Source organism: Podarcis melisellensis, assembly GCF_964234715.1.
Source record: "Podarcis melisellensis genome assembly, chromosome: 8".
NCBI lineage: Eukaryota > Metazoa > Chordata > Lepidosauria > Squamata > Lacertidae > Podarcis > Podarcis melisellensis.
The window spans coordinates 54,152,443-54,179,472 of NC_138540.1; the positions used below are offsets into that span (position 1 = coordinate 54,152,443).

At 44.0% G+C, this 27,030-nt stretch overlaps 1 protein-coding gene and 1 long non-coding RNA gene across 3 annotated transcripts in view; one reads left to right on the forward strand and one right to left on the reverse strand.

Moving 5' to 3' along the window:
- Positions 1-434: 434 nt before the first annotated feature.
- WTIP (WT1 interacting protein) overlaps positions 435-27,030 on the reverse strand; it is a 60,708-nt gene continuing 34,112 nt past the window's right edge. The window contains exons 3-8 of one of the 2 annotated variants that reach the window (XM_081922785.1): positions 22,045-22,112; positions 9,233-9,295; positions 8,538-8,668; positions 6,881-6,932; positions 5,731-5,799; positions 435-5,123 (exon numbers count right to left, since the gene is read on the reverse strand). In XM_081922785.1, the coding sequence (XP_081778911.1) occupies positions 4,971-5,123; positions 5,731-5,799; positions 6,881-6,932; positions 8,538-8,668; positions 9,233-9,295; positions 22,045-22,112 (536 nt within the window). In that variant the 3' untranslated portion in view covers positions 435-4,970. Of the gene's footprint in view, positions 5,124-5,730; positions 5,800-6,880; positions 6,933-8,537; positions 8,669-9,232; positions 9,296-22,040; positions 22,113-27,030 lie in introns of those variants that run through there. The other variant, XR_014171189.1, reaches the window with a different exon arrangement.
- On the forward strand, positions 23,110-26,677 carry LOC309376446. Its single transcript, XR_014171196.1, has 3 exons — positions 23,110-23,176; positions 23,702-23,803; positions 26,352-26,677. It is a non-coding gene; the product is annotated as an uncharacterized lncRNA (long non-coding RNA).

Consider the following 27,030-nt stretch of genomic DNA (forward strand, 5'->3'; position numbering starts at 1 on the left):
AATATGAACAAATCACCAGGTCCAGGTGGCATCTACCAGAAAGTTCTTAAAAGAACACAAGATTTGAAAATGCTGAACACAAATATAAAATTTCTTTCTAAGATCAGCTTACATATGTGAGGACTGAAAAGTGGCCACTATAACCCTTTAAAAAACAAAACAAAACCACTGGCACATTTAAAAGTGTACAAAAGGACAGCTGTTGGAGGGGTGTGTGTGGATTTGTGAGTAAGAAAAGGCTTGTACCATCTTTTCCCCATCTCTTCCACTTTAAATGCCCTGCTTCCTGATGCAGCTTTGCCATTTATTTGTTTTTTAAAAAATAAAAGTTAAATGACAAAATAAAAAGGTTTTGGAGCAGCCTGGCATGAAACACGCAGTATGTTCCCATAACCAATCAATTCCTTCTAGGTAACACACTATAAAATCAGAAGTAACTACAAAATGTCTTTATTGAAAAAAAAAAGCAGATTATAACATCTAAGGTTAAATGAAATTCTGACTTTTAATATTAAAATAACTTAGGACGATAGCAAGCAGCTTCTTTAGATAAATAAATCTACATTTCCCAACTTTAATTCTTCAACAATCAAGGAAACCAAATGACAAGACAAAAACCCGGCAAGTCAATCTATGTACTAACTAAAAGGCCGAAGGTTTTAGAATGATATATACAAACAAGGTTAAACTAACATATTTGCAGCATGTAAACTAGACACGATATACAAATTGGGCATTTAATATATTTCCTACAAAATAAAAATCAACATTGGTCCAAGTTCTTGGAAAAAAAACTATATTCTTTTAAAGAAAATGAAAATAATTCTCAAGAAAAAAACTTAATTTAAGTCAAATTATATACTCTAGTTATGGCATTAGTTGCATGATGAATCACAAACTTTCCTCAGGGCATGAGAAAGCAGCTTTTGTGTGCCTTCTTCGAGCTTTGGTTTAAATTCTTGGACTTCTTGAAATTCTGAATTTCAGAATGTGCACCCTCTATTTTTAAGCAATTCTCTTTTCATTCAAATTCAAAACTACTTTGGTCTTTCCTTTGGAACCTTATAATTTTAAGGGATATGGTGGAACTTCCAAGTAGGCTGTTCTTTTGCATTTTCCAACAAGAGAGAAATGTTGAAGGCAAAATTCCTGCTTTTTTCATTAATGCAAAGGCTAAGCAATGAAACTGAAAGTAGAAAGAATAGGAAAAATCACCAATAAATATTATGGCACAAATGAAAGAAGTGTTCCATCCCTGTTAAATAAGAATTCTCTCGAAGCAAACATAAAAAGCTGCCTCAAACTCTTTGTCCCTCTAATCTAGCCTTCTGGTGCCCTCCAGATATTGGACCCTAACTCCCATCTGAAGGGAACCAGGTTGGCAAAGGCTATTCTAGTTCAGTGTTGCTTCCTGACTGGCAGGAATTCTCCAGAGACACAGGGAGACACAGGCGTTTTGCATCACTTCCTACCTGTACCTTTCAACTGGAGAAGTCTGGGGCTGCCTGCACACTGAGCTATGCGCACCCCCAAAAAAACAACTTGGAGGGAGTTTCTTTTTATACTTTCCAAGGAAAAGAGGTAAAACGTTTCACTCTAATTTCAGTGCACACCATTTCAGAGTCGCTGTGGGAAGCTTTCTGGATGCTTTCTTCTTAACAAAAAATAATTAAGGAAATCTAAACAAGCTCTGTTTTTCAAAACGGAAAGAAAAAAGTTGGCCAAGACACAGCCCACTGAGCCGTGATCAAATTCCGCTTTCTGTGGAAAAACAGTTTATGGAAAATGACTGCATTCTGGACAGGGCAAACTTGGTCTCGCTAGAAATAAAAAGGTTCAGCATCTATACAACAATACAGAACTGTGTAAAAAAAAAAAGACAATTAAAAAAAAGACCTGAAACATTTTTAACAAGTGAAATTAAATACTCCATTCCAACGGATGTCAGTTTAGAACAGTAAAAACAGTAGTGTATGTACATAGTGCGGATGTTGTGCTATTCACTGAAAATTAAGGCAGGAATATGAATTCAAAGGTTTGCCACTAATATGGTCAAGGCACTGGGTAATACAGACTTCCCTGACATGGTGGCCTTCAGATGTTCTAGACTGCAACTCCCACTGTGGTTATAGGGTGGGAAGAGAGGAAGAGAGTTAAATGTATGGTAAATGATGGAAGGAGGTTGGTTTTAGGTGGACTGGCCCCAATCCAGAGAATCACAGGAGAAAAGCATGCACAATGTTGAGCGTTCAGCAGGGATAACCAACACAAATGCTGTTGGACTACAATTCCCACCAGCTCAGGTTAGTATGGCCAATGTTCAGGGATGATGAGAGTTGCAGTCCAACAGCATCTGAAGGTACTTCAATGGCTACCTCTGATGTTCCGAGAAACAAAGCATGCTGTACAAGGGATCCAAATACGACGAGCATCCATCACTCCAGGTTGTGGCATGTACTAGCCTCCACAACCCATGAAACAAGCTGGGCCCACTGGATCAAGACTGTTGTTTCCAACGCCAAGAGGGCCCAAGCATTATCCTGCATCAGTTCAAAAAGGCAGCATTCCTTCCTTGCTGGAGAGAGAACAGGTATATTTTTAATCCATTATACTTTATAATATAAAAAAGGGGCAAAATCTCAAAACTGTTCCTTTGCCATTTATTTTTCCCCTGTATAATTCCAGCAAAACAGTTTGGCACCCTTCCTTGACTGATGCCTTTTAGGTTTTGTTGGACCAGAACTTCCACCAACTCCTGCCAGAGCAGACGTGGTGTGTGAAGCCTGCTTTGAGGGGTTCGGTTTGGTTTGCTTTCAAAATATAACACTGATGTTCTGTTGGCTGTTGTGGCTGACAGCTTGAAAACGAAAGGATCAGATTCTTAGTTTTGCTGAAATTACTGGAGCATACAACTGTTTACAGCAGACAGAAATCTGGCCCCCGCATGTAAAACTTAAAACCAGTTAAAACATGCTTAAGGTCGATAAAGTCTTATGAGTCTACAGAGTTTTGGGTGTTTTGTAGGAGCTCAGGCAAAACAGGAAAACATGAACATTTGAAGGAACTCTTTGTGTTTGTTATTAAGTATCATTTTTACTTCCGCTTGGCCTCCAAGGACATCTCCAAGTAGGTCTGCACATCATAAAATTGTCTCTGGAGAGGCGACGGGTAAAGACTTTCAAGGTGGATTTGGTGAAAATGAAAATTTCAGCATGCCGCTGGCAAATCTATCAGTGACTCCCATCTTCCGCCACCCTGTTTTCCAGGGTGATTGGTTCTTGTTACTGAACTGTCCAAACAAGCTGCTCTTGCCAGACATTCTAGGCGATTACGCGATGTTTAAATGGCCTTTATTAAATGTGGCATGACCCCACTTCAGCCTGAAAAAGCAGTCGGGTGGGATGAGGGGAGAGATGCAGCATATGCCCCTCAGGGCCTCATTGGAAAACTGCTATGTGCTTGTCAAGGGCCACTTGTTTCCTAATAACCTGAAATCAGTTTGAAAATGCTGGGGATTCAATCATTAATAATTTGACCTCCAGAGTTGAGCTTATCAAGAGGCAAGCTGTAAAAATCCAGCATGGAGCACATCAATTCAAAAGGGCCTCTCTGGAAAAAGCATGTCTGCCACCTGCAACTGAAACCACACCATAAATCTGCTGCCCTTAAAAACACACACACACAAAAAAGGCAACATATAATCTAGTACAATTGCAAAACAAGTAGAATTTTGCATAGTCAGGAGGACTGAAGTTATTAGCTGAAATTGGTGTAAAAGCCTAAGAGACTGACCAAAACAAAAACAAAAAACACACACCAGAATTTGAGGACCTGGGAAGCCACTCCTAGTGGCTGTTTATCTGCCACTAGTAAGCAGGGAGTGATGTCCAGAGTGCCAGGGCCAAGTCACTGTGAGGAAAGACATGTTAAAACAGGAGACTCTCATTCCTTGGTTGCCTCTTATTAGGCTTGAATGAGCAAGGGAGCATCACAAGGCAGGGCAGGAACATCTCAGCTCTTAGGCAGCCTTTCAGGTTTCTGCATCCCATCACACCAGCCTTCCTCCCAGACATTTTAGACTACAACTCCCATTAGTCCCTGCCAGCACACCAATAGTACTATTATAAGCAACTATGCCCATAACTATATAGCTGCCTGCCAGCTCAAGGAGGCTATGAGGTCTCAACCTGCCCTGCAGTCTTGGACTATGCTGTAACTGGATCCGGCCTGCATCCCTAAACTGGTAAAATAATGGGCACCAGAACTCCCACACAAGGGATCCCAAACATCTAAGAAACCCCCTGCAAAAATGCTTGTTGCATCAATGATTCCTCAGTGGGTTCAGTTCATATAATATTCTACAAAGAGCTTCTTCCACATCTCTCTTGTTGGCACTATATGAAAGCACCATGGGCTAAGATAATGAATTTCTCCCCCACAGAACAACTTCTTTCTCTTAAGTCATGTTTAAATCTAACCATGACTAAAAAACAAAACAAAACCCAATCCTCTCCTGCAACAACCACCCAGACCCTCATATTGTGAGGTCATTTCTCAAAACGCCTCAAGCCAAGATGCAATGAGACACAGCATAAAAATGTAGCATTTATCTGCTTTCTCCTGCAGCACTGCTGCAAGCGGTTAAGATTCTTGCAGGGACCCAAATTACAATGGGACAACACTATGACGAACGGATGGCCCTGCCTAGCATAGCACAGAAAACAACACTTCTCGCTACACTTTTACAGTTACATCCACGTGGTGCATCATTTTTCAAGTACCCAGTGTCTTGGGAGGAATTATTTAGGCACACACTTTGAGAGGCGCACCTCTCTTTTCAGTCTCAGAAGCAATAAATAAACGTGGCTGCTTTGTCTCTTAAAAGAAGAACTGACAAGTCATCTGTAGAAATCTTCTCCCGCCAACAACGGCCTCCCTCCTGGTTGCAATTTGATGGGGCGCGAAACACCTCAGAGTTCTGTAATGTGCATTGGGTATCCAGGGGGAGGGTGGGGTGGCACTGTCATACTGAGGCGCCTGATGTGACAACCATGGCAAAGCAAGTGCCCCTCTAAAGGATAACAACGGCGGCCTTCTTCGTCATTGAGCTGGAGTCCACAGTCCTAAGAGGAACAAGAGTATGCACATGTTAGACAGCTGGGGAAAACTTCTAATGAAAAGAATCACGTTTAGGCAGCCCTCACCAACCTGGTGGCTCTCCAGGTGTTTTGGACTACAACTCCCAACAACCCTTGCCGGCTTGTGGCATTGATACTTGAGGGGATGTCTTCTCCCACATCAACCATACACCAAGCTCTATCTCATACTCCCTTCTCCAGATTCTCTTGCCACCTAAAGGGTGGAAGCAGCACACAGAGCCTTTTCAGTGGTGGCTCCCAGCTTCTGGAACTCTCTCCAGGGAACCTCACCTGGCCCTATATGTTTAAGTGACTGGCAAGGCTGTCCATTTCGTTTCCTCAGCCTTTTATCCTTTGATGAATTTTTGCTGCTGCTTCCAGTGCTGCATTTTACTGCTGTAAAGTATTTTCCTGATAAAGATTGCTGCTTAATTGTGTTTTAGGAGCTATTGTAAAGCACCCTGACATGTTTTCTAATCAAAATACTGTAAAAATAAAAATGGCGGGTGGGTAAGGCAAGTTGGAGAAGGCTGGCTTAGACCAAGGCCAAAGAGCCTGCCTTATTCAGCACCGGAGAAGCTCCAAGGTTTACCTCACAATGGTAACACTCCACGTGGTAATCCCTGTCCATCGACACCACCCGGATGGTCTCCTCGGAACCCTGATTTGAGGAAGGTAACAAGTAAGGTATGGCAGCATTCTATAATTTCCTCCTCAATGGAAATAGGCCCTCATGGAATCCCCTCCCCATTTTTATTTTTCATTTTTGCAACTTAACAAGAAAATGTCTCTCTACTTCACCCACTCTTTGGACGCTGGCTCTAGTGGAAGCAGAATTGTTCCATTTTTTCCACTCTTCTGTCAGGCAAAGATAATTCCTTGCAAAATTCAGTGTACAACTTAAGGCTGAGGTACAGATTCCCCCCCCCCCCCGCAGAATTAGTCTCACCTAAGAGAACCACCTAACAGTTTGTGTCCAGTACGTTGCTGACTCTTCGCCAATGACCCAGGAGTGGCTTTTAGAGAAAAATGGAATGGATGTTGCTGTGGTTGACTGCTATCCAGGTGCACTTACTTAGGCTGAAAACATTTACTGTTAGCCAGAAAAGCATGTCAGGACCTTGCAGTCAACACATTCGACATCACCAGCAATAAGCAATTCTGTTCAGCACATTGTATTCGTTTGCACAACCACGTAATAAACGAAAAGAAACTCAACGAATATTCTCTGGCTGTCAGTTGTAGCTGGGGGCTTTTTGCTTCAGACAATTTGATATGCTTATGGAGGTGAGTAGCTAAATCTCATGGAGGAAGAGGGCGCATTTTTTGTTTAAAGAACAGACCCGTGCCAAACAGTTCCAAAGTCAGCCTGAGTTGAGATGTGGTTAGAACATCAGATCTGTAGACAATGTATTTTATTTGCAGTCCAGAAGGGAGCAGATCCACCTTAAAAGGCTGTGTAATCTCTGCCGTGAACAGGCAGGTGGATTTTACTAGAAACCTTGCTAACCTACCTTTGAGTGAGTCAGAGAAGGGGATGTGGAAGAACCTGCATTTGAGACAACCACATGTCGCTTGCTTCAAAGTAGCCCTAGAATGATCTCATCATCTTCATTGTATGTGTGCGAGCATCTTAATTCTATGTCAGCAAGTTCAAACAACACTTTTAAAGTATTGCCTTCTTAGTAAATTTAAGGAGGCATAGGGAAGGCTGCAAAGTATATGCAAATGGAATACCATACCTGTGCTGGTAAAATGGGCTGGTTACAGGAAGCACATTTTGGTGCAAAAACCCTAATATGAAAAGATAAAGTATGTCACACTCTTGTTTAATAAAGAAAGCAAAATAAATTTAAGAGAAGGGTGGGAGAATATGACAGCATTTTAACTACAGCTAAAGTTTGGGGTCCCTATAGCAGAAGTCTTGCTCAAGCAGTCTTCTCTTTTGGCTCAAGTCCCAAATACCCGGTTGAGGAGGCACCCTTTCCCTTATTAGTAAATTCACAATGTATCATCACTAAGAGCAAGCAGAATTTCTCAACCTGTAAGCAGGTGTTAGGCCTTCCAGATGTTGTTGAACTACAACTCCCATCAGCCCCTGCAAGCATGGCCAATGGGCAAGGAAGATGGAGGTTGTAGTTCAGTAACACCTGGAGGGTCAGAGGTTCCCCACACCTGTTTCAGGGGCTGGCATTCTAAACTTTTATGAGGCCCTGGGTTCAATAGTTTAAACTGGCCTCCCCCAACCAAGATTCTTTTGGCTACAACACCCATCAGCCCAAGCACCGTATGGCCATACTAGCTGGGGCTGATGAGAGTTACATTCTAAAACATCTGGAGGACCCCAACTTAGAGTAGGCTGGCTAGGAACGTAACAGACTGCTGGATCAGGCTGTTTTTGGAGTGGTCAACCAGGACTCAGCCACCAGTAGCCTTAACCTCCATTAATTGGCCAGTCCTCTTTTAAAAACTATTCAAGTTGATGGCCATTACTGCATCTTGAGGGAATAGGGGTGGAATTTCATAATTTAACTATGTATTATGGGAGGCAATGTTTCATTTTATCTGTCCTGAGTCTTCCAACACTCTGCTTCATTGGGCGTTCCCAAAAGTTCTAGTGTTGTGAGAGAGGGAGAAAAACTTTAACCACTTTCTCTACACCACACATAATATTATAGACCTCTAGCATGCCTTTTCTTACATGCCTTTTCTCTAAACTAAAAAGCCCCAAATATTTTAATTAACACACACACATTGGAAGAGGTGGGGAAACCTCTGGTTTGGAAGGGGCAAACTTGGCTCACCTGGTGTTTGGCAGTTTCCCCCAAACCACACAAAACCTGCCCCGCAACTGACACTGCATGTGTTCTTTCTGAGCAGAGACTGAAAGGAGATTGTACAGAGCCCCCCAGGGAGCCCCAACTTTGGAGGTCTGATACATCAAGCCCTTCAAAGACCACTGATGCTTTGCCTCCTCTTTGGCACTGTAAAAAAGCCCTTTAAAACTGGAGCAGCCAGATGCTATTGGACTACAACCCCCCTCATCCCTGACCACTGGGCCATGGTGGCTGGCCATTGTAGTCCAATAACATCTGGAGGATATCATGTTGGCTCCCCCTAATTTAAAAGGGTGCACTCAAGGCTCAGGACACCTCCTTGTTTAATGCCAGCCTGGCATTCAAGAGCATCTGCTGGAATGTGCAAAATTATTGCAAGGCCTTCTCTCCCTTCGCCCCATTTACTCCCTGGTATCTGAATTTGGTTTAACACTGGATGATGCTTTCTTCTCGGTGCCGTTTTGCAATACCTGAAAGCAACAATCAGCCCTTCCTCATCTCATGCACAGTCCGTCCCCCCTCTTCCTCGTCCCCCCCAACATACAAGGTTCTGCGTTCTCACGTGTGATAGTCTTTCACACAGTAAATATTGTTCTCCACATCTACAGTGAACGGGACGCCATCTAGACATTCATTGCAGACCACACAGCGGAAACAGCCAGGATGGTAGGACTTCCCCAAGGCCTGCAAAATCTGGAAAAGTAACAAAGACAGCCCCAAAATCAATTCTCAATTCCTTGGAGGTATATTACCTACAAATGGGTTGGCATTTGGGAAAAGAGAAGCAACACAGTGGTGAAAGATCTGCTTAGTATGCAGAAGATCCTAGGTTCAGTCCCTGACATTACCAGGTAGAGCTGGTGGTGTTCCCTGTCTAACCAAGTCACTGCCAGCCAGTGTTGGCAATACTGAGTTAGACCAATGGTCTGATTCAGTATAAACACAGCTTGCTGTGTTGTTTCCCTGCTTTCATTGAGCTCTTCACAGTGACCCCAAGGTCTCTTTTCTAGTCAGTTACTGCAAGCTAAGACTCCATCACTTAATAGGTGAAGTCTCTCCTCTTACCACCTCCGCCAAAATCCCAACAACATGAAGGCACCTTACTCTGTCTTGAAGTATTGTTGGCATTTCAGGAAGGAAAGGAAATTTCTTAAGGTGTGTATACATGTTTGGGTGGAGGGGAAGTAAAAGAGGGGAATAGAAACCACACACCCCCCGCCTAATATTATTGCACATTTTAGAAGCCTCTCTTCTTACCATTTCCATTATGAGGTGTCCACAAATGAAGCACTTGTCCGCAGTTTGCTGAAAACCTGAATACTGTTCAAGAAAGAAAGGGAGGGAAAAGGAAAGATGGTTACTTGCTTCCTTCCTCTCTCTTGCTTGTTTTGTTTTACCTCCCAAAGCTCCCCACTCCAAAAATAAGGTAAGCCAGCCAAATCTTGAAGGGCAACTGCCAATCTGGAAACATGGATGCAAAAGAAGAGGAGGAGTTTGGATTTGATATCCCGCTTTATCACTCCCCTTCAGGAGTCTCAAAGCGGCTCACATTCTCCTTTCCCTTCCTCCCCCACAACAAACACTCTGTGAGGTGAGTGAGGCTGAGAGACTTCAGAGAAGTGTGACTGGCCCAAGATCACCCAGCAGCTGCATGTGGAGGAGCGGAGACGCGAACCCGGTTTACCAGATAACGAGTCTACCGCTCTTAACCACTACACCACACTGGCTCTAAACACTCTAAAGCCCTCTAAACACTCATCTTCAGAGGGAGAATAATTATTCTGAGATTCTGCAAGCAGAAATTGACCCTTAATGCAGAATTATGATATTGAAAAAGTTTTTGGTACTTTTGCTAAAGGGGTTTCTTTGAAAACACACAGGAGGTAACTCCAAAGGTAGCTGATATAGCTTGGAAATGAAGAAGAGATGGGCAGCAACACTTTTACATTAATAGATTATACATAATAAATACATTGCACACACAAAAAGGATAGACTGACAGTAACATATAATGAACTAATAAAACTGAGCATCCTTGAGTTAAATTCAGCAGAGTAAACTGGTGGTGATGAAACAAAAACAGTGGCTGGTCAAACTGTACCTAATAAGTGTTTATGGTTGCATCCTTGCCATGGCCGTTGTTCCAGGGCAGATTTTACAATCAGATTATCATTTGATAGACAAATAGACAGACAGACAGACAGACAGACAGACAGACAGACAGACAGACAATAGTTGTAATTGTATTTTCTCAAAACTTTTTGAGAAAAAGGAATGAGAAATATTTTAAAAAGAGACAAACAGCCCGACAAGAAGCTTGCAGGAGATACAGAATGTTGACATTTGGCTCCTTTCCAGGCTGCCTGGAACCCCGAACAGGAGTACTTCCCATATGGGGTGAGGATATGTTTTGTTGCAATTGAAATGGTAGAGTTTAGTTGCAGAAAATGAGAGGGGCTAGTTAAAGACAAGAGATTACGTTTTCTCAGCCTCCCTCAAAATGTAAACATACATTTGTAAGCAGAGTGTGCCAGACAAGTGCTTTGAACACCAAAATGACCGACCCACCACAACCTCTGTGAAATTCCAGCCAGCTAATCTTTAAACACTTATTTGCTAGGGGATGGACTTTACCTCACCTTCCTTCAGTCCAATGTAAATATGATGCCACACGACTGCCCTCTTCTCCCATGCAAAAGGGGTGCTCCACTATTGGCACAGCACTACCCTTTCAATAATGCACTGGTCTGACTTAAGCCACCGCTTAGTTCGGCATTTGATTATTTGAACCAATTTGGGGCTATTGCAGGGATCACTTCTGTGGGGTGTGGGTGTTGAAGTGTATCCTGTAGATAAGACATGGAACACAGTACAAGGGCAGGAAAAGAGGTGAACTTCTCTAGACCACGTCAAATGGCCTTGAAAGCATGGTGGAGGCAGGGGTGTGAGGCCATGCGTCTAGTCAGTGTGCATACAGAGGTGTGTGGGTCTAGGTGCTTGCATGCACACACTAACACATACAAAAATGCAGGAGGTGAATGCAAAAGAAGAGCAGCTACTTTAAAATAAACTACAACAAGCTGGATTTCAACATACAAATTCACTTAAAGCCCCCACAAATTTAAAAATTGCAGCAAATCAAAATTGCTTTTGACCTAAAGCTGATTTTGGATCCAAGATTCTACATAGGTGTGCATGCACCTGTGTTTTTAAGGGAATAATTATTCCTTAGTATTCATTTTTATTCTTTATTACTCTGTTGCTTCTCTGCACTGTATTCGGTGCCATTTTGGGTTTTTTGCACACGCTGCACCAGGCTAAACATGCCCAACTCCCTTAACTATTCCTGAAACCAAGACTTATGAGGAATGGTTGAGGGAGTTGGATATGTTCAGCCTGGAAAAGAGGAATCTGAGAGGAGATATTGCAGCCATCTTCAAATATCTAAAGGGCTGTCACATGGAAGATCAAGCAAGGTTGTTTTCTCCTGCTCTGGAGGCTAGAACCCAAACCAATGACAAGAAAGGAGATCCTGAATAAACATCAGGAAGAACTTTATGACAATAAGAACTATTCAACAGTGAAGCAGACTCTATTGGGAGGTGGTGGACTCTCCTTCCTTGGAGGTTTCTAAGCAGAGGCTGGATGACCATCTGTCAGGGATGCTTTAGCTGAGATTCCTGCATTACAGGGGGCTGGATTCTACAATTCCATGAACTAATCCCAAATTATGTTATCAAAAGTAAATTAAGCAAGTAGTTTTGAATGCCTACTTGCTTATTCTAGATACATAACTGTGGCTGTAACTCTTATATATGTGGCCTTGTTATGCAGAATGGATTTAAAAACAAAGATAGATCTAGACCAGATCTATTTAGCCCATAGCTGTCAAGTGTCCCTTATTTGAAGGGACAGTCCCTTATTCCAGGGCCATGTCCCGCTGCTGTCCTTTATTGATGGATGTCCCTTAAATGATGTCCCTTAAATTTCAAAGGAAGCAGCTCCTCTCCCTCCCTCCCTGCCGGCCAGGGAGGAGGGAGGCTCCAACTATGTCGCTTGGCTGTGTTGCTCACCCAATAAGAAGTCTAAGAACGACTGGGGGGGGTGGAGCTTGCATGCCTTGTTTGTGGCTAGTTAATGCAAGCTGAGGAGTTTTTTGAATGTTGGACGCCATTTTGTTGCACGTGCTGCTGCAAACTTTGCAGTGCAAAGCCAGGCCGGGGAGCCATCTTAAGTTGAGGCTGCATAGGCCTTGTGGTGCATGTGATTCAGATTCTATTCAGTTGAACCTCTGGTTACAAAGTTGGTTGGACAGTGTTCTCAGAGCTACCAGCATGGGTTTGACCAGACTGCAGGAGGACAGGAAGACTGGAATGCCTGGAACAGGTGAGGCTGCAGGTCCCTTATTTTGGCTGCTGGTCCCTTATTTTCAAATCTGTAAGCTGACAGCTATGATTTAGTCTTACATGCTAAAATGGATGTAGTCTTCTTCCTACCAAGGAACTTGGGAGTGTTTGGCCTCATGACATCTTTGCAAGTTAGCCAGGGAAGCTGTTCTTTTTGAAAAGTACGCCAGAATTCAAGACTGCAGTGCGCAGGGATTTAACTCAAATCCAATATCTGGGGGTGGGGAGAGCATGCTTGGCAGCTGTGGGGTGCCTATCGGCAGGTGAGGCCCAACAAACTTTTCCATAGCCCAGCATGAACTGAGTAACCAGGGTGCTCTGGGGGCCCTCAGCAGATGAGTCCATTGAAAAGGTTTCCCTGAAAAATTGAAAGCAATAATGCACAACTGTCCTACACTTTTAAGGAATCATCAAGATCTTCTCTGCTGTCTTCCCTTCTTGCTTTGCTCTCCTCCTTTTTATACCACCAGGAAAATGAAGCACTAGCCTCCAGAAGGCATGGGCTTCTGGCTATAGCGGTGACCATCTGGCCAGCATGTTTCATGAGGCCATGACCTCAGGGCTGAAGAGGAACAGGTGGGAAGGGCAGACGGCAAAGGATTATCAATGGTGTAAGCCTAGCTAATTATCCAAGCCTGTCACTGTGAATTTAACTGAACCATCTGGCTGTCATTTGATAAGAAAGGCAAAGGACCATTTATTGATTAATAGGGGACAGAACTCCTGAAGAATCAAATGGCTTTGGAGGCAGGTTGAAATCATTTATGGTCCCTGGATGGCCATAAATTATGCTATTTAGTGGAGAAAAGAGGGAAGCTGATACAAAATCTATTTTCTATGTGACTAAACCAATTGCATTAAGCCCATATTTTGTGTTTAATGGAATAATTGAGTTTGTAAAAAGGAGGGGGAAGGGGGGAAAGTTGTTTGTAAGAGATGATTTTCCCACTTAAGAAAATAGCCACAAATTCAACAACTGTTTTGGGATTTTCTGCCGTGTTCTGGATTTAACACCAATCTCCCTGCTGTGTACCCATTTGGTGGCTAGAGGAAGGCTCAACTGTCAGAGCTGACTGGAAGGACACTTCCAATCAAACAAACTCTGAATAGCCTATCATGGGGGGGGGGGCCTTTGGATTGGTGTGTTAGGCTGTAAGCCACTCAGGCAACAATGTTACTAAGCAACATTATACAAATCTGATGGATGGATGGATGGATTTCCTATCACTGTTTTGAAATTCAGCCTTGAATATATACATACTCATTTTGAACACACTGTATTTTAAACAGCCTAAAAAGAATCTGATAGAGTTTATACGTGAAATGAACACAGGGCATCTAATCGTCTAATATTAAAACAGACTCAATATAAAATACACATAAGACATACTCCTTCCCTCTACATTTTGTGAATGAATTGTTTATGGGTGTTTTGTTTTTGTTTTTTAAATTGAATTATCCATCTATTAAATGTTGCTTCAAAGAGGAGAACACAATCTCTTCTTTTTCTTTCTGTAAAGCATACATGGGAAAATTTGTGATTAGTGATGCATCCTTGTGTATCGTTGTATATTGTATATTGGAGTGGGTTGTTGTGTAAGTTAATGTTGATTGTTGAATAAAGTTTATTTTAAAAGCAAAACAAAGGAGAGAACACAATCATGGATTTTCATACATTTAGTAAAGAACAGAAAAGGCAGAGGCTAGAAAGAGAAGTATCTTAACCTCAGGATTTTCTCTGAGAAAATGCTCTAGAACACCCTTTCAGTTCATTATCATGCAACCTCAACCTTTGTACCTCCTTGCCTGGGGTTCTAGATCAGCCCCCACCCCAACCAGGTGCCCTGTAGATATTCTGAACTGCAACTCCCTAGGCCAGAACTACCAATTTGGACTACAACTGCCTACAGCTCCACAGCTGGAATAGCTGTGATGCTGGAGTTGATGGGAGGGGTAGTTCAAAAGAGCTGGAGGGCACCAGGCTGGGGAAGATGATCTAGACCAGGGGTCAGCAAACTTTTTCTGCAGGGGGCCGGTCCACTGTCCCTCAGACCTTGTGGGGGGCCGGACTATATTTGGACGACGACGAATTCCTATGCCCCACAAATAACCCAGAGATGCATTTTAAATAAAAGGACACATTCTACTCATGTAAAAACATGCAGATTCCCAGACCATCCGCAGTCCGGATTTAGAAGGTGATTAGGCCGGATCCGGTCCCCGGGCCTTTGTTTGCCTACTCATGATCTAGAGACCTAAGCCTAAAATGCTCTCCCTCGCTCTCTGTATGTGATGGCTTGTATAAACCCCCAACCCCAAACATATCACACATCTAAGAATTGTGAAGTGAAATTTAGAGTGCAAACAATAAACCCTTCTGAGGCTCCTGACGCAGCATAACCACTATTTATTTGAATGGCTTTGTCAGCATTTAAAAGACCTTTGACAAAACCCATAATGACACCACCACACACCTAGCCTAGGATAATGATTCAGATAATGCAGGCTTGCACATGCAGAGTGCTTTCCAATTCAGAACTTCTCACAAGAAAACCCCATGACTGTCTCACTGTTGAGCAGAAATCTCCAATGAGACTTTGCTCCAAAGAATACAGAGAGACAGCGTCCCCTCAGTCAGCTTACATCTGTCAGCATTTCACCCTGTGTTTGGACCTCAATTTTATAAAGGACTGTTTGGTCCAATGTGCAAAAAGCTCTGCTAAAATAATCACAGCTTTGAGTATAAATCCTTCATCATAAAGATAAACAACTCTCATCTTTTTCAGGCCAGTCTACCTTTTCCTTCATGTGTTCTCTGCATTCTTACAACCAGTGCCCTCCATCATTACTTTTTCCCACTTGGACTTTTTGTTTTGTTTTTGCAGTATAGAAACAAAAATTATTATGCTGATTTAACACTGCACAAGTCATCGGCAAGCTCCTCTGTGACTGGAAATTCCCCCTTTATGCTTTTTTTTAAAAAAAACTCTTTGATAGGCAGACCTCCCAGTTTTGCCCAGAGGCTAAAGGAACTGAAAATCTAAAAACTGACTACATGGCTGGCTGCTCTCCTGTTATCTACTCCAGCCACAGGGTGCCTCCCCATCTGATCTCTTGCAGTTCCATTTCTTTTGCTTTTCTTTTTGCAGATGAGCTCACTTCTCTTTCTCCTTAGCACTGTTTTACACCCTATGAGGCAGTCTTGTTAAATGGGACATAGCAATGTAAAAATAAAATAAAAATTAAGTAGCCCCAAAGAAGGGGAAAGAATACGTAGAATCTTATGAGTTGGAAGGGATCCCAAGGGTCATCTAGTCCAACCCCCTGCAATGCAGGAATCTCAGCTAAAGCATCCATGACAGATGGCCACCCAACCTCTGTTTAAAAACCTCCAAGGAAGGAGAATCTACCACCTCTTGTGGGAGTCTGTTCCACTGCCAAACAGCTCTTACTGTCAGAAAGTTTTTCCAAATGTTGTGTCGGAATCTCTTTTCTTGCGGCTTAAAGTTCAAGTCCTACCCTCCAGAGCAGGAGAAAACAAGCATGCTCCCTCCTCCATGTGACAGCCCATAAGTTATTTGAAGATGGCTATCATATCTCCTCCCAGTCTCCCCTCTTCCAAGCTAAACATACCCAGCTCCTTCAAGCGCTCCTCAGAAGGCTTAGTTTCCAGGCCTTGATCATCTTGGTTGCCCTCCTCTGCACACGTTCCAGCTTGTCAACATCCTACGTAAACTATGGTGCCCAGAACTGGACATAGTATTCCAGGTGTGGTCTGACCAAGGTAGAAGAGAGTGCTACTATTACTTCCCTTGATCTGGACACTAAGCTTCTGTTGATACAGCCTAGAATAGCAATAGGCTTTTTTTGCTGCTGCATCACACTGTTGACTCATGTTAAGCTTGTGGCCCATCAAGACCCCTAGATCCCTTTCACATGTACTGCTAGTAAGCCAGGTGTCCCCCATGCTAATTTGTGCATCTGGTTCTTCCTGCCTAAGTTCAGAACCTTACATTTGTCCCTATTGAAATTCATCTTGTTAGCTTGCACCCAGTTAGCTTGAAATCTGTTACGGTCATTTTGAATTCTGATTCTGTCTTCTGTGGCATTAGCTACCCTCCCAGTTTGGTGTCATCTGTAAATTTGATAAGCATCCCATCAATTCCTTTACCCAAGTCATTTATAAAGACGTTAAACAACAACGGGCCCAGGACAGAATCCTGCAGCACCCCACTTGTCACTTTTTTCCAGGATGACGAGGAACCATTAATGAGTTCTCTTTGGGTTTCATCAGTCAACCAGCTACAAATCCACTTGACATTTACCTCGTTCAACCCACTTTTTACCAGCATCCTTGTGAGAATATCATGGGGGACTTTGTTAAAAGCCTTACTGAAATCAAGATTCACTATGTCCACAGCATTTCCCTGAACCACCAAGTTTGTAATTCCATCAAAAAAAGAAATCAGATTGGTCTGGAATGACTTATTTTTGAGAAACCTATGCTGGGTTTTAGTAATCACAGCATCATTTGCTAAATCCTCACAGACCGACAGTTGAATTATCTGTTCTAGATCCTTCCCTGGTATCAATGTCAAGCTCACTGGTCAGTAGCTACCTGGGTCTTCCCCCCCCCCTTTTGAAGATGGGGGCAACATTTGCATGCCTCCAGTATGTAAGGACCTCACCTGTTCTCCAAGAATTCTCAAAGATAATAGGCAAAGGCTCTGAAATTACACCCACAAGCTCCTTTAGTACCCTTGGATGCAGCTCATCAGACCCTGGAGATTTGAATCCATTTAATGTAGCTAGGTGTTCCCTTACTACCTCTTTTCCAATCTTGGGCTGCAGCTCCCTCCTTAAATCATTTATTCTGTTATCCCCAGGTTGGACAGGCTTCCTCAAACTTGGCCCTCCAGATGTTTTGAGACTACAATTCCCATCATCCCTGACCACTGGTCCTGCTAGCTAGGGATCATGGGAGTAGTAGGCCAAAAACATCCGGAGGGCTGAGTTTGAGGATGCCTGAGATTGGGCATTGCTTTCCTTTTGGTTGAAGACAGAGGCAAAGAAGGTGTTGAGTAGTTCCGCCTTTTCTCTGTCACCCAATAGCATTTAACATAATGTTGAATTATGTATATCTGCGGCCAACAGGCAAAGTTGGACCTGATCTGTGCACTGTATATTCAGAAAGCCACAACCTCAACAAGCATGTTTTTTCCTGCATCCACTAGAACTTTAAAAGGAATGTTGACGTATGTAAGGATGAAGAGTAGAGGTTTTTGCATGAGTTTTTGTTTTGTATTGTTTTAAATGCAGTAGCTACTTTTCTGGATTTTAATTGCTTTTGATATATTTATTGTCTTGAAACAATTGATTAATGATGATGATGTTAAGAGGGGTGTGGCTGCTATTTGCCTGTAGCTCCTTACCATAACTCCTAATATAACTTTAAGAGAATTGACATCACACGGAGGAGCCAGGAAAGTGGTGAACGGCTGGTGTGGAATTTAGCTATAGGTGTGCTTGCGATGAAGACTGACACTGAGCTGGATGGGTGGCATGAATTGTTCAGTTGCTTATGAAGCTAAGTGTTTTGCAGTCCGACTTCTGTGAGGGAAGGGAAAGTTGCCAGTTTGACTGCGGCTAAAACCTCACACAAGGGCAGGCTAAGACCAGGAATTGCTCCCATGATGTAGAACAGTGTTTCCCAACCTTTTTTGGGCAAAGGCACACTTGTTTGATGAAAAAAATCTCGAGGCACACCACCATTACAGCCCCGTGACGTCAGCGCGCAGCGTCACGCCGGGAGGGACGCACGAAAGTGTAACTTTCAATTTTTTTCCCTCCCCCTTGCCGGGGAACCTCCAAGCTTTGGGGGTGGGGGGGGGGAGGAGGCAGCAAAGCGAGGGACTGAGGGACTCCTCCAACGACAAGGGTTGGGGAAGAAGAGAAAGGGCTATTCCGCTCCAGTCACGGGAGGGGAATATGTACTGGCCCAACTGGTGTGCAGTCTTCGGAAAGCGGGGTGCGGGAAGGAAGCCTAGGCTCGGGGTCCACCGACCTCGGCGGAGAAAGGCAACAACCGGAGCCGATTACGAGCCGGCGCGTGCGTGCAGCGGCTGGCCTCAAGCTCGGGAAGCTGCGCGCAGCGATGTTGACGCGGGGCGCGCGAGAGCTTGGGGGCGGGGCGGGAGAGAGAGAGAAAGAGTTGGCAGCACCAGGCACTGTTACTTATTGCGCTGCGGACGCTGCCAGCAACTGCGGTGGTTGTGCGGCGGCCGCCGCCGCAGCAGGTCCTCGTCAGTCAGCTGAGCTGCCTGGCGGCGTAGGGAGCCGAGGGGCGGGGCTTCCTTTCTGAAGGAGCTGAGGGTGGGGGTCCTCCGGCGCCTTCGGTGAAACGGCGCCGGCCCAGAGCGCTTCTAGGAGGCTGCCTTTGTGCGCGACGTAAAGCCCTCTTTCCCTCCCTCCAGCCCCGTGTCACATGTGGAAAAGGGGGCTGGATCCAGTGACGCAACTTGGAAAACTGTTAGGGAAGCCAGAGCAGGAAAGTGAGTGGGAGGCGGCGTCGCCGCTTTAACCCACGTTTCCTTTTTGAAAGAGAAACCAGTGTTTCCCAACCTTTTTTGGACTCGCTCGCGGCACACCAGGCAACATCTCGCGGCACACTAGTGTGCCGCGGAACACCGGTTGGGAAACACTGATGTAGAGATGCCAAGACGCAGCAGGCCCCTGAGACAAGGGGGCAGGCCTGTGGGGTGGGGGTGGGGTGAGAATCCAAATACACTTGCCCAGAGCCTCAGAAAGCTAAGATGGCTGGGAGAAGGTGGCCCAAAGGGGCCAGCTGCTTTTTTGTTTTGAAAGACTTCCACCCCAGGCCTCAGACAAGCTCTGCACAGGCCTGCAAGGAGGACACAGAGCAAGGAGTGGACTTGTGTTGAGGAAAAGGGCAGGAGGCCAAAGGCAAGAAGTGGCATAAGAAAGAGCAGGCTCTAAACAAACCACACAGCACTTAAGGTTTAAAAAGGGCTGCTTCTTATGGAGGTTGGGAGAAAGAGACAGGTGTGCTATGGAGGCTCATCCAAAACAGGATGATGCAAGGAAGAGGTGGCTAAGTTTAGATTTGAGCCTTTTATTTAGAACGGGGGCGGGGGTGCTGTCTATTCTCTGGTCCATTCAAAAAAATTGTCTGGTGGTCAGGTGTGTATTTTGTCATCAAAGGACAGCTCTATGAAAAAGTGGACAATGTGGGCTGCACAGCCACCAAGCACACTGAATCCGGCACAGCTGGGATGTGACTTACAAAAAGCCAAAGAGGTATGTTAGCATACTAGCATACTTCCTCCAAGAGCTGGAGTGGACGCTGCTTGTTGAATTTTGCTGCTCTTCTTATACTTCCTGGTCAGGGATATATTTACTTTATTATTGCACCGGTATCCCATCTTTTCTCCAAAGATTTCTAGGCAGCAAACACACTTCTCCCTCTCTCCATTTTATCCTCACAACAACCCTGTGAGGCGGGTTAGCTTAAGAGATAGTGGCTGGCCCAAAGTGATCCAGTAGGCTTCACAGCTGGGGGGGATTTGAACCCTGGTTTCCCAGGTCCTACTCATGAGCTACTTAACACCACCTGAAGCCATGCCAAAAAAACATGATTTCGTTTTTGAGACTTCAACCAATGTGGCCCAGGTATTTCCTGACTCTTCTCTAGAACCATGAAGAAAACTGTTAAGAAAGCTGCTTAAAAACAAAGTACTGTAATATATGAGACTCCAAGGATACCAAAGCATACTACAGAACAATCTACATAGTAACAGAGAACTCAGTTCACCAAATGCTGATCCACAGACAGCCAAAATATACAGAAGAAGGAATGTATCAATAGGCTTTGGGGAACTCCAATGTTGCCAGACATACAACTTTAGGAGAGGGAAAAAACACTGGGACACCCACCATTGGGTGGGGAATGGGAGTGGCCTGGAAAGGGACACGGCTGGCGCCCTGAAGTCCACGCTGCAACATTCTGTTGTAGGTCCCACTTGTGATGGACCAATGGCAAGAGAGTTTATTGAAGCTCCAATTCTGCAGATATTTCCAATCTCACAGCTTCCAAGTCCAACTTATAATTGGCTGGCTACATCTCTCAGACTGTACTGACAACTTAAAATGTAAATGAGATGCAGCTTTTATTCCTAGCATCATGAAAGCCTGGTAATGAGCTCTAGTCCTCCAGCTCCAGCCATGGACCTCACTGCCAGACACTCTGTCTGCTTCAGTACAGTGTGGAAAACATCTCCTCAATCTTTTGCCAGTATCAACAGTGAGTTATTTGGCTTTTCTTTAACCTGGTATTTAAAGGCAAGTGGGTGGAGAGCACCCAAGTTGTTCCTGATTAAAAATAGCAAGCCATATTTCCTTTGCTTCTAATTACGCTGCAATTTATCGACAAAATGGAGGAAGAATGTCTAGTTGGGATTATTTATGAGAGCAAAAGGCAGATGGGATTCTTTTCCCTCTCTAATGAAAGAATGGTCCCCTTGCTGAATGCCAGGCCTGGTCCAACTGCCTAAGCAGCCACAACAGGCAATAGCAGCCACGTTCGTATGTAACACTAAGCTAATGAGTTGTTCCACATTCAACGAAACAGCAGTTTCTTTTAGCAAAGCATGGCTTGTTTTCCATTGGCCTGTTCTTCACTGCTCACCTGATATCTCAAACACCTTTGCAGCACCCTAATACAGCCATCACCCGTTCCCATCCCAAAGCTGGAAGCAGGATGAGGGCGACATGCAGTCAGTCATAGACTGTTTGCAGACGCCAAAGCCAAGAAGCAAGACAAACAATCTTTGTGCTCCAAGTTATCTGTTTGTTTCTGCATTAATAATCCACCAGAAGGCCAAGAGTTACAAGGGACACAAGCACAATTCAGTCCAAAAGAGCAGCAGCAATAATTATAAACACAAAATCCATTAATAGTTGTACAACACACATCTCCTAAAAGGTGATTGGTCTTATTTACCATGCAGTTGATTCAGCCCATGTTCTGTGACAGGAGAAAGATAATATTCACTAATCATGTGGTCTACAAAGAGGAATAGGGGTGGTCCTGGAGGGTGGCGAGGCTAGGCATTTCCCACTTGGGGGGCCGACTGCTCTCCCATTCCCACTTTGCAAAATAGTATTCAAGAAGATGAGGTGCAGCCTTGCACTGACGGTATAGTGCCCGAGGGCCCCCAAACTGCAGAAACCCAGAATGAAACGGAGGGAAAAGACATTCCAAGGAAGAGGTTGTTGGACTAGCCCAAGGTCAGGATGGCAGATGTGGGGATGTTGCATCATCGCTGAGGGCAGCCTACTCGCCAGATTCTGGAATTCTTGTCATTATTGTTTGCTTTTCTGTATACACCATAATTGCTGCTTAAATAAAACGGTTACTCATCTGTCAATCTGCAAATTTTCCTTTGCTTGTGCTAAGCTCCCCACCGTTGGGGCTCACAGTGATGACAGACAAACGGAAGTTTCACAGGCCTCCCCTTTTGTTATGACTGGCATCCACCCTCCTAACCACAGATGTCTGAGCTGAGGGCTGCCATATTTTGTCATTTCCCTCCCCTGCTCCCCCACTGCCAAAAAAGACACAGAAAGCCCTAAAATCTTACTTACTAGGAAGTCTTCTTCACAGTAGACTTTTCCATTGACGTTGTAGAAGGCTTTCCCTCGTAATCTTCTTCCTGTTAAAAAGATTGCACAGTCAGAGCCATAATACCCCAACTTAGAAGTTGTTAGAAATAAGGAACAGAAATGGAGATGAGAGACAATTTTATGGATGACATTCTCTAGAATATCTTAGGGAAAAAAGCCCCAATTAGTGCAACTGCAGAGATAATTTATTCAATGTTGTTGCTTCAGTGGTACCCATGGGGCACTTCCATTTATCTAGGGCAGGGCTCCCCAAACTTTTAGGGCCCAGGAGCACATTTTGACATCAAAGAAACTTTTGTGAGCACAACAAAGTACCAGTTTCACAGAAAAGAAATGGGAAATGCTCAGACCTCCCACCACCACCAAAGAAAAGAAAAACCATTCATATACATATTACAAGTAAAACACGGGGGGGGGGGGGAGCAGGCCCCTCCCCACCTCCAAAGCAACATTTCCAATCTAACATGCAAAACACTCACTCAATTTTAGAAATAAAAATTGGGATGCAGCAGGGGCCCTTGGCAGGTAACAAGCTCTTGAAGGCATTGGGATGACCACGGGGGTCACATTAGGAACCACAGATCTAGGAAATGAGGAAGTCCATTTATTTGGGTTTAAATCACTGCTTATTTGGGGATTAATGCATTAGTGAATGATCCTGTTCATTCACCCCCTTATTGCAGAGATATTGCTCAGTGTGAACGCATCCTTGAAAGTTATTGGTGTTATTAGTAGTGATGATGCGGGGCTTTTGCATTTTTCCACAGAAATGTTTTGTATTTCTCAAAAAAAATGTGTTGCTTTGCAAAACTACTTAAGAGCATAATGAATACAATCCCAGCCAAACTCTGCGTTTTTCAAAGATTTAAAACAAGACACTTTCAAAATGACTGCCCCTACCAAGGGTTGGTAAAGATTTTGCACACTTGAAAAATTCCAGATGAATACAACTGTGATATCAAAATATTCAGAAAGGGTCAACATACAGGGGACCTTGGTCTCCATCTATGCTTTCTTTTCATCTTTCTCAGGTATTGGGAGAGACACTTCAGTAATCTGCAATGGCTAATGATCAATACAACATAACACGAAAGTAAGATCTTCCAAGGACACTTCTGTTCACATGCCTCGGAGAAAGGCTTGTTTTTTTATTAGTTGTTTTGTAAATTTTTGTTGCTGGATTAAAATAATAATAATCTCAAGACAAACAACAGAAGCAGTGGGTGTGTAAACTAAAACCCAAAATACACGTAATCTAAAACTTTATAATCTATGCAACTGCTCCTGAGCCTGAACTTTAGAAAGACACAGAAAAGCTTCTGGGCCTGCAACTGCCCCTTTCTCCAACACCCACCACAAGCAAGGGAGGCAGGAAAGGAGGGCTTTCTCCCCCTTTCTTGAGATGACACAGAAGCCCTAATTTTGCATCCAAGTGCAACAGCTTCCAAAAGCCTTTTGTTGTCATCTTGTACTCTGCAATCCTCTGCCAACTATCACAGAAGCCGCTGGAATTTGGGCTACATCAAAGACTATTTTCAGGGGCAGGGGGGGAGAAGGGAGATGGAAGGGCTGGCTTTGGCATCCCTCTCACTCACTTAAAAATGGCTCCTTTTCCCAGGCTCTGCCATGCCCTTCAGCACGAACAGCTTGTACTAGCTTGTTCAGAATCTACACCCAGATGGAGGCCAGCAGCGAGCAAGAGCTAACCTGCAAGTCAATGGTAAAAGAAAGAAAGAAATTTTGGGGTAGGATGGGGGAGTAACCTGTTTTGTTTTGTTCTTTTTAATGCACAAAGGTGACATGCTTGCATCAGGCATTAATTAACTTGGAAGAACCACGGACACCCCAGGTTTCACAATCAAGAGATAATTCAGACATGGGCTTTGACACAGGAAGTAAATTAAAACTTCTGATGAGAAGTCTCAGTGTTTGCATCCTCTCCCAACGTTGACATTAGGGTTCAAACAGCTCCTTGGAGCCACGGACCCATCCTTGTACACTTATGCCAGCCTTCCCCAACCTGATGCCCTCCAGATGTTTTGGACTACAACTGCCTGGCTAGGGGTGGTTGCCAGGAGCCCCATGGAGACATCCTGGTGGGATTGGTCAGAAGGAGAGGAAGAATGGGGCAAGGATGTAGAAGGAGATTCTCCCTTCTTTCTACAGCTTCCATTTACTGAAACTCACGCTCATACATTCTGGATGAAAAAAAGAACAACCCAGTCAGAATCTCTGAATGAACGTTCTCCCTTGATGAGAAAGTGAAGGAAGTGGAATCAACCCAGCCCTTGCCAACCTGCCACCGTCCAGATATTCCAAAACATCTGGAGGGCACCAGGTTGGCAAATTCTGTCTCATCCAATCCTTTTGCCTAAAAGGAATTCATGCAGTTGACTAAAATTAAGGCATCTAATAAACAAGACAGAACAGGTATTTCTGCCAGTGGATTTTTACTTTAAAACTTTAGGAATTGAAGCTGAAGACACCTATTCCATTCACTGTACAGTTGGCTACATGCTGGCAATAAAAAGAATGTTGATCCATAACAGAACATGTAAAGAGGGGAGGCAGAGTTTGCTGCTCACTCTCCTGATGCAAAATAGGTATTTGCTGGTGTCCATGATTAAGGGGTCTGGACCCCTTACATTATAAATTATACATTATCAGTATAATGGAGCAGGAAGTATGCAGTCTTTTAAGGAAACTGGCAGGTTCTTTATGCTCTCAGCCTACAAAGCAAGTTTCTAACCCACATGGGATTTAGAGAAAAATCTGAGAATGTAAGTTGTTGTTTTTTTGCTGATAAAAAACCATGCACAACTGAAAGCAGAGAATTTTTGTGGTCAGGCTTTCTAAATACATGCCCTGGGTTCCTAGACCATCCTGCCCTGATTCCATTCCCCTCACTTTTCCATAACTTTCAATACTTTTCTGAGTGTCTTCCAGGAACTCCTACACCTGGGGGAAAAAGTAAAATGGCCCTCCATAGAAGGCTGTTAGAGCAACTCATCTGCAAATTGCATGAAGCACACATATATGAAGTACGTTAATGCAGATTTTCTCAATTTGCATGAGACGCCCTAGATGGTAGGATGGTGGGTACTTCGTACTGTCCTAAAGCCTCCAGGTGTCAAATTCAGTTTTAGAAAAGAAGTTCAGCAGTTTGGTCTCAATACTTGAAGTAGCCCTGGAAACAAGTCCACAAAAGAGTCCACAAGAGTCTTATCATAGGTGAGCAAGTATTTATAAGTGTATCTTCAAAGATCTCAAAACAATTCCTTGTCACAATACATTGTCTGCCGGTATCAGAGCCTAAATGTGTCAGGAATTCTGTGAAAGTGGTAATTTTCACCAGGAATTTCTACAACTGCAGAATTGCCTCTTTATAAGGCAGATGCCACAAACCTGCAGCAGTCTCCTGGCAAGGGATATAGTGTCACAACATGAAATACATTTTCCCTTACTCTTTGCAGCAGGATTTTCTTGGGACCTTCACCTCAGGAGTATTTCCCTAACACAAGGCTTCCTTCCTTCCTCCTCTTGTGGTTTTACCTGGATAGAACCCTCTGGCACAGCAACCTGGTTGGACTAGTTTTCAGAAATGCCCAGGATGTGGCTCTCCATTTCACACCTGCCCATGCACTTGGAGAACAATAGCTCATTTTGCAATGCCAGGCTGCAAAATTCCATTCAAGACTGGCACAGGCAAAGAGGGATCCTTATAGGTCTATTAAGAAGTGCTTTAAAAATGCATTCAGTGTGCTGTTAAATCATGAGTTGCTCATCACATACAACAGCTTATTAAGAGGCAAAAATGTGTAATTATCAGGCATGGGACTACGGTTATAGCTGCCCCGTTGGGGACTCAGGAGTTTATCATCTGGAAGGTTAGAAGCATTCATCAGTTGTTGAACAACAGAGGGACCCACTTTCCAAATCAAATCTGCAGCAACAAAGCAGTCCCACTCTCCTTTCAACAAGATGCAGTGCAGTAGTAAATGCAAAAACATCTGAAGGGCCCCAGCTTTAGGATGACTTAGGGTACCCCTAGTGTGGTGTACTGGTTAAAGTGTCAAACTTTACCCGGGGAGCCCAGGGTAAAAATCCCCACTCAGCTATGAATCTCACTGGTAGTCTGGTAGCAACACCTCAACACCTTCCACATGCATCAGGAGGATTTTGGGAATCACATGGCAGGGCAGAATTTCCAAAAAAGATATGCTCTCCCAAGCACACATTCCCAACATGTTCACACTCTTTTGTTTCAGTGACGTCTACACTGGCTTGGTAATGTTCACAGAATGGAAGATGGAAGGATCCCCAAGGAAATGCTCCACAGGGAACACCAGGCCCATTGGTAGAACAACTCCGTGATACAAAGATGCCTGCAAACATGACATGAAGGCTGGCAATATCAACCCCGCCATGTGAGAATCCCTTGCAGACAACCGCAGGGCTTGAAAACAGTCAAGCTGTGTATCTATAGCAGTGAGCAGTTATAGAGGAATGAACGCTGGGAGGAACACGGATGGAAGAATTTCCATGGTGCATCTGCAGCAGCACAACCGGTCACCTTCATTTGTCTCAGCTGCAACAAAACATGTCTCTCCCACATCAGTCTCTACAGGCACAGCAACCTTTGACTTCATCTCCAAAGGCGTAATCCTCCATTGTCTCCCAAGACAGATGGATGCCAACCAAGAATTTTAGTTTCTGTTGACTCTTCCTCTCCTCCTCCCAACTTTCTAGATCTGAACATGAAAGTAGTGGGAGGAGGGAATCAAACGCCATTCTCCTTCCAAAATAAGGAGCAAAAGGGATTTGCTTTCAATCCCATGAATTCCAAAATAAGGAGCAAAAGGGATTTGCTTTCAATCCCATGAATTTTAAGGGTGTCTGAGTAAGCCTTTTAGGATGCAGACAGAATTCAAAGTATTTCAGTAATGG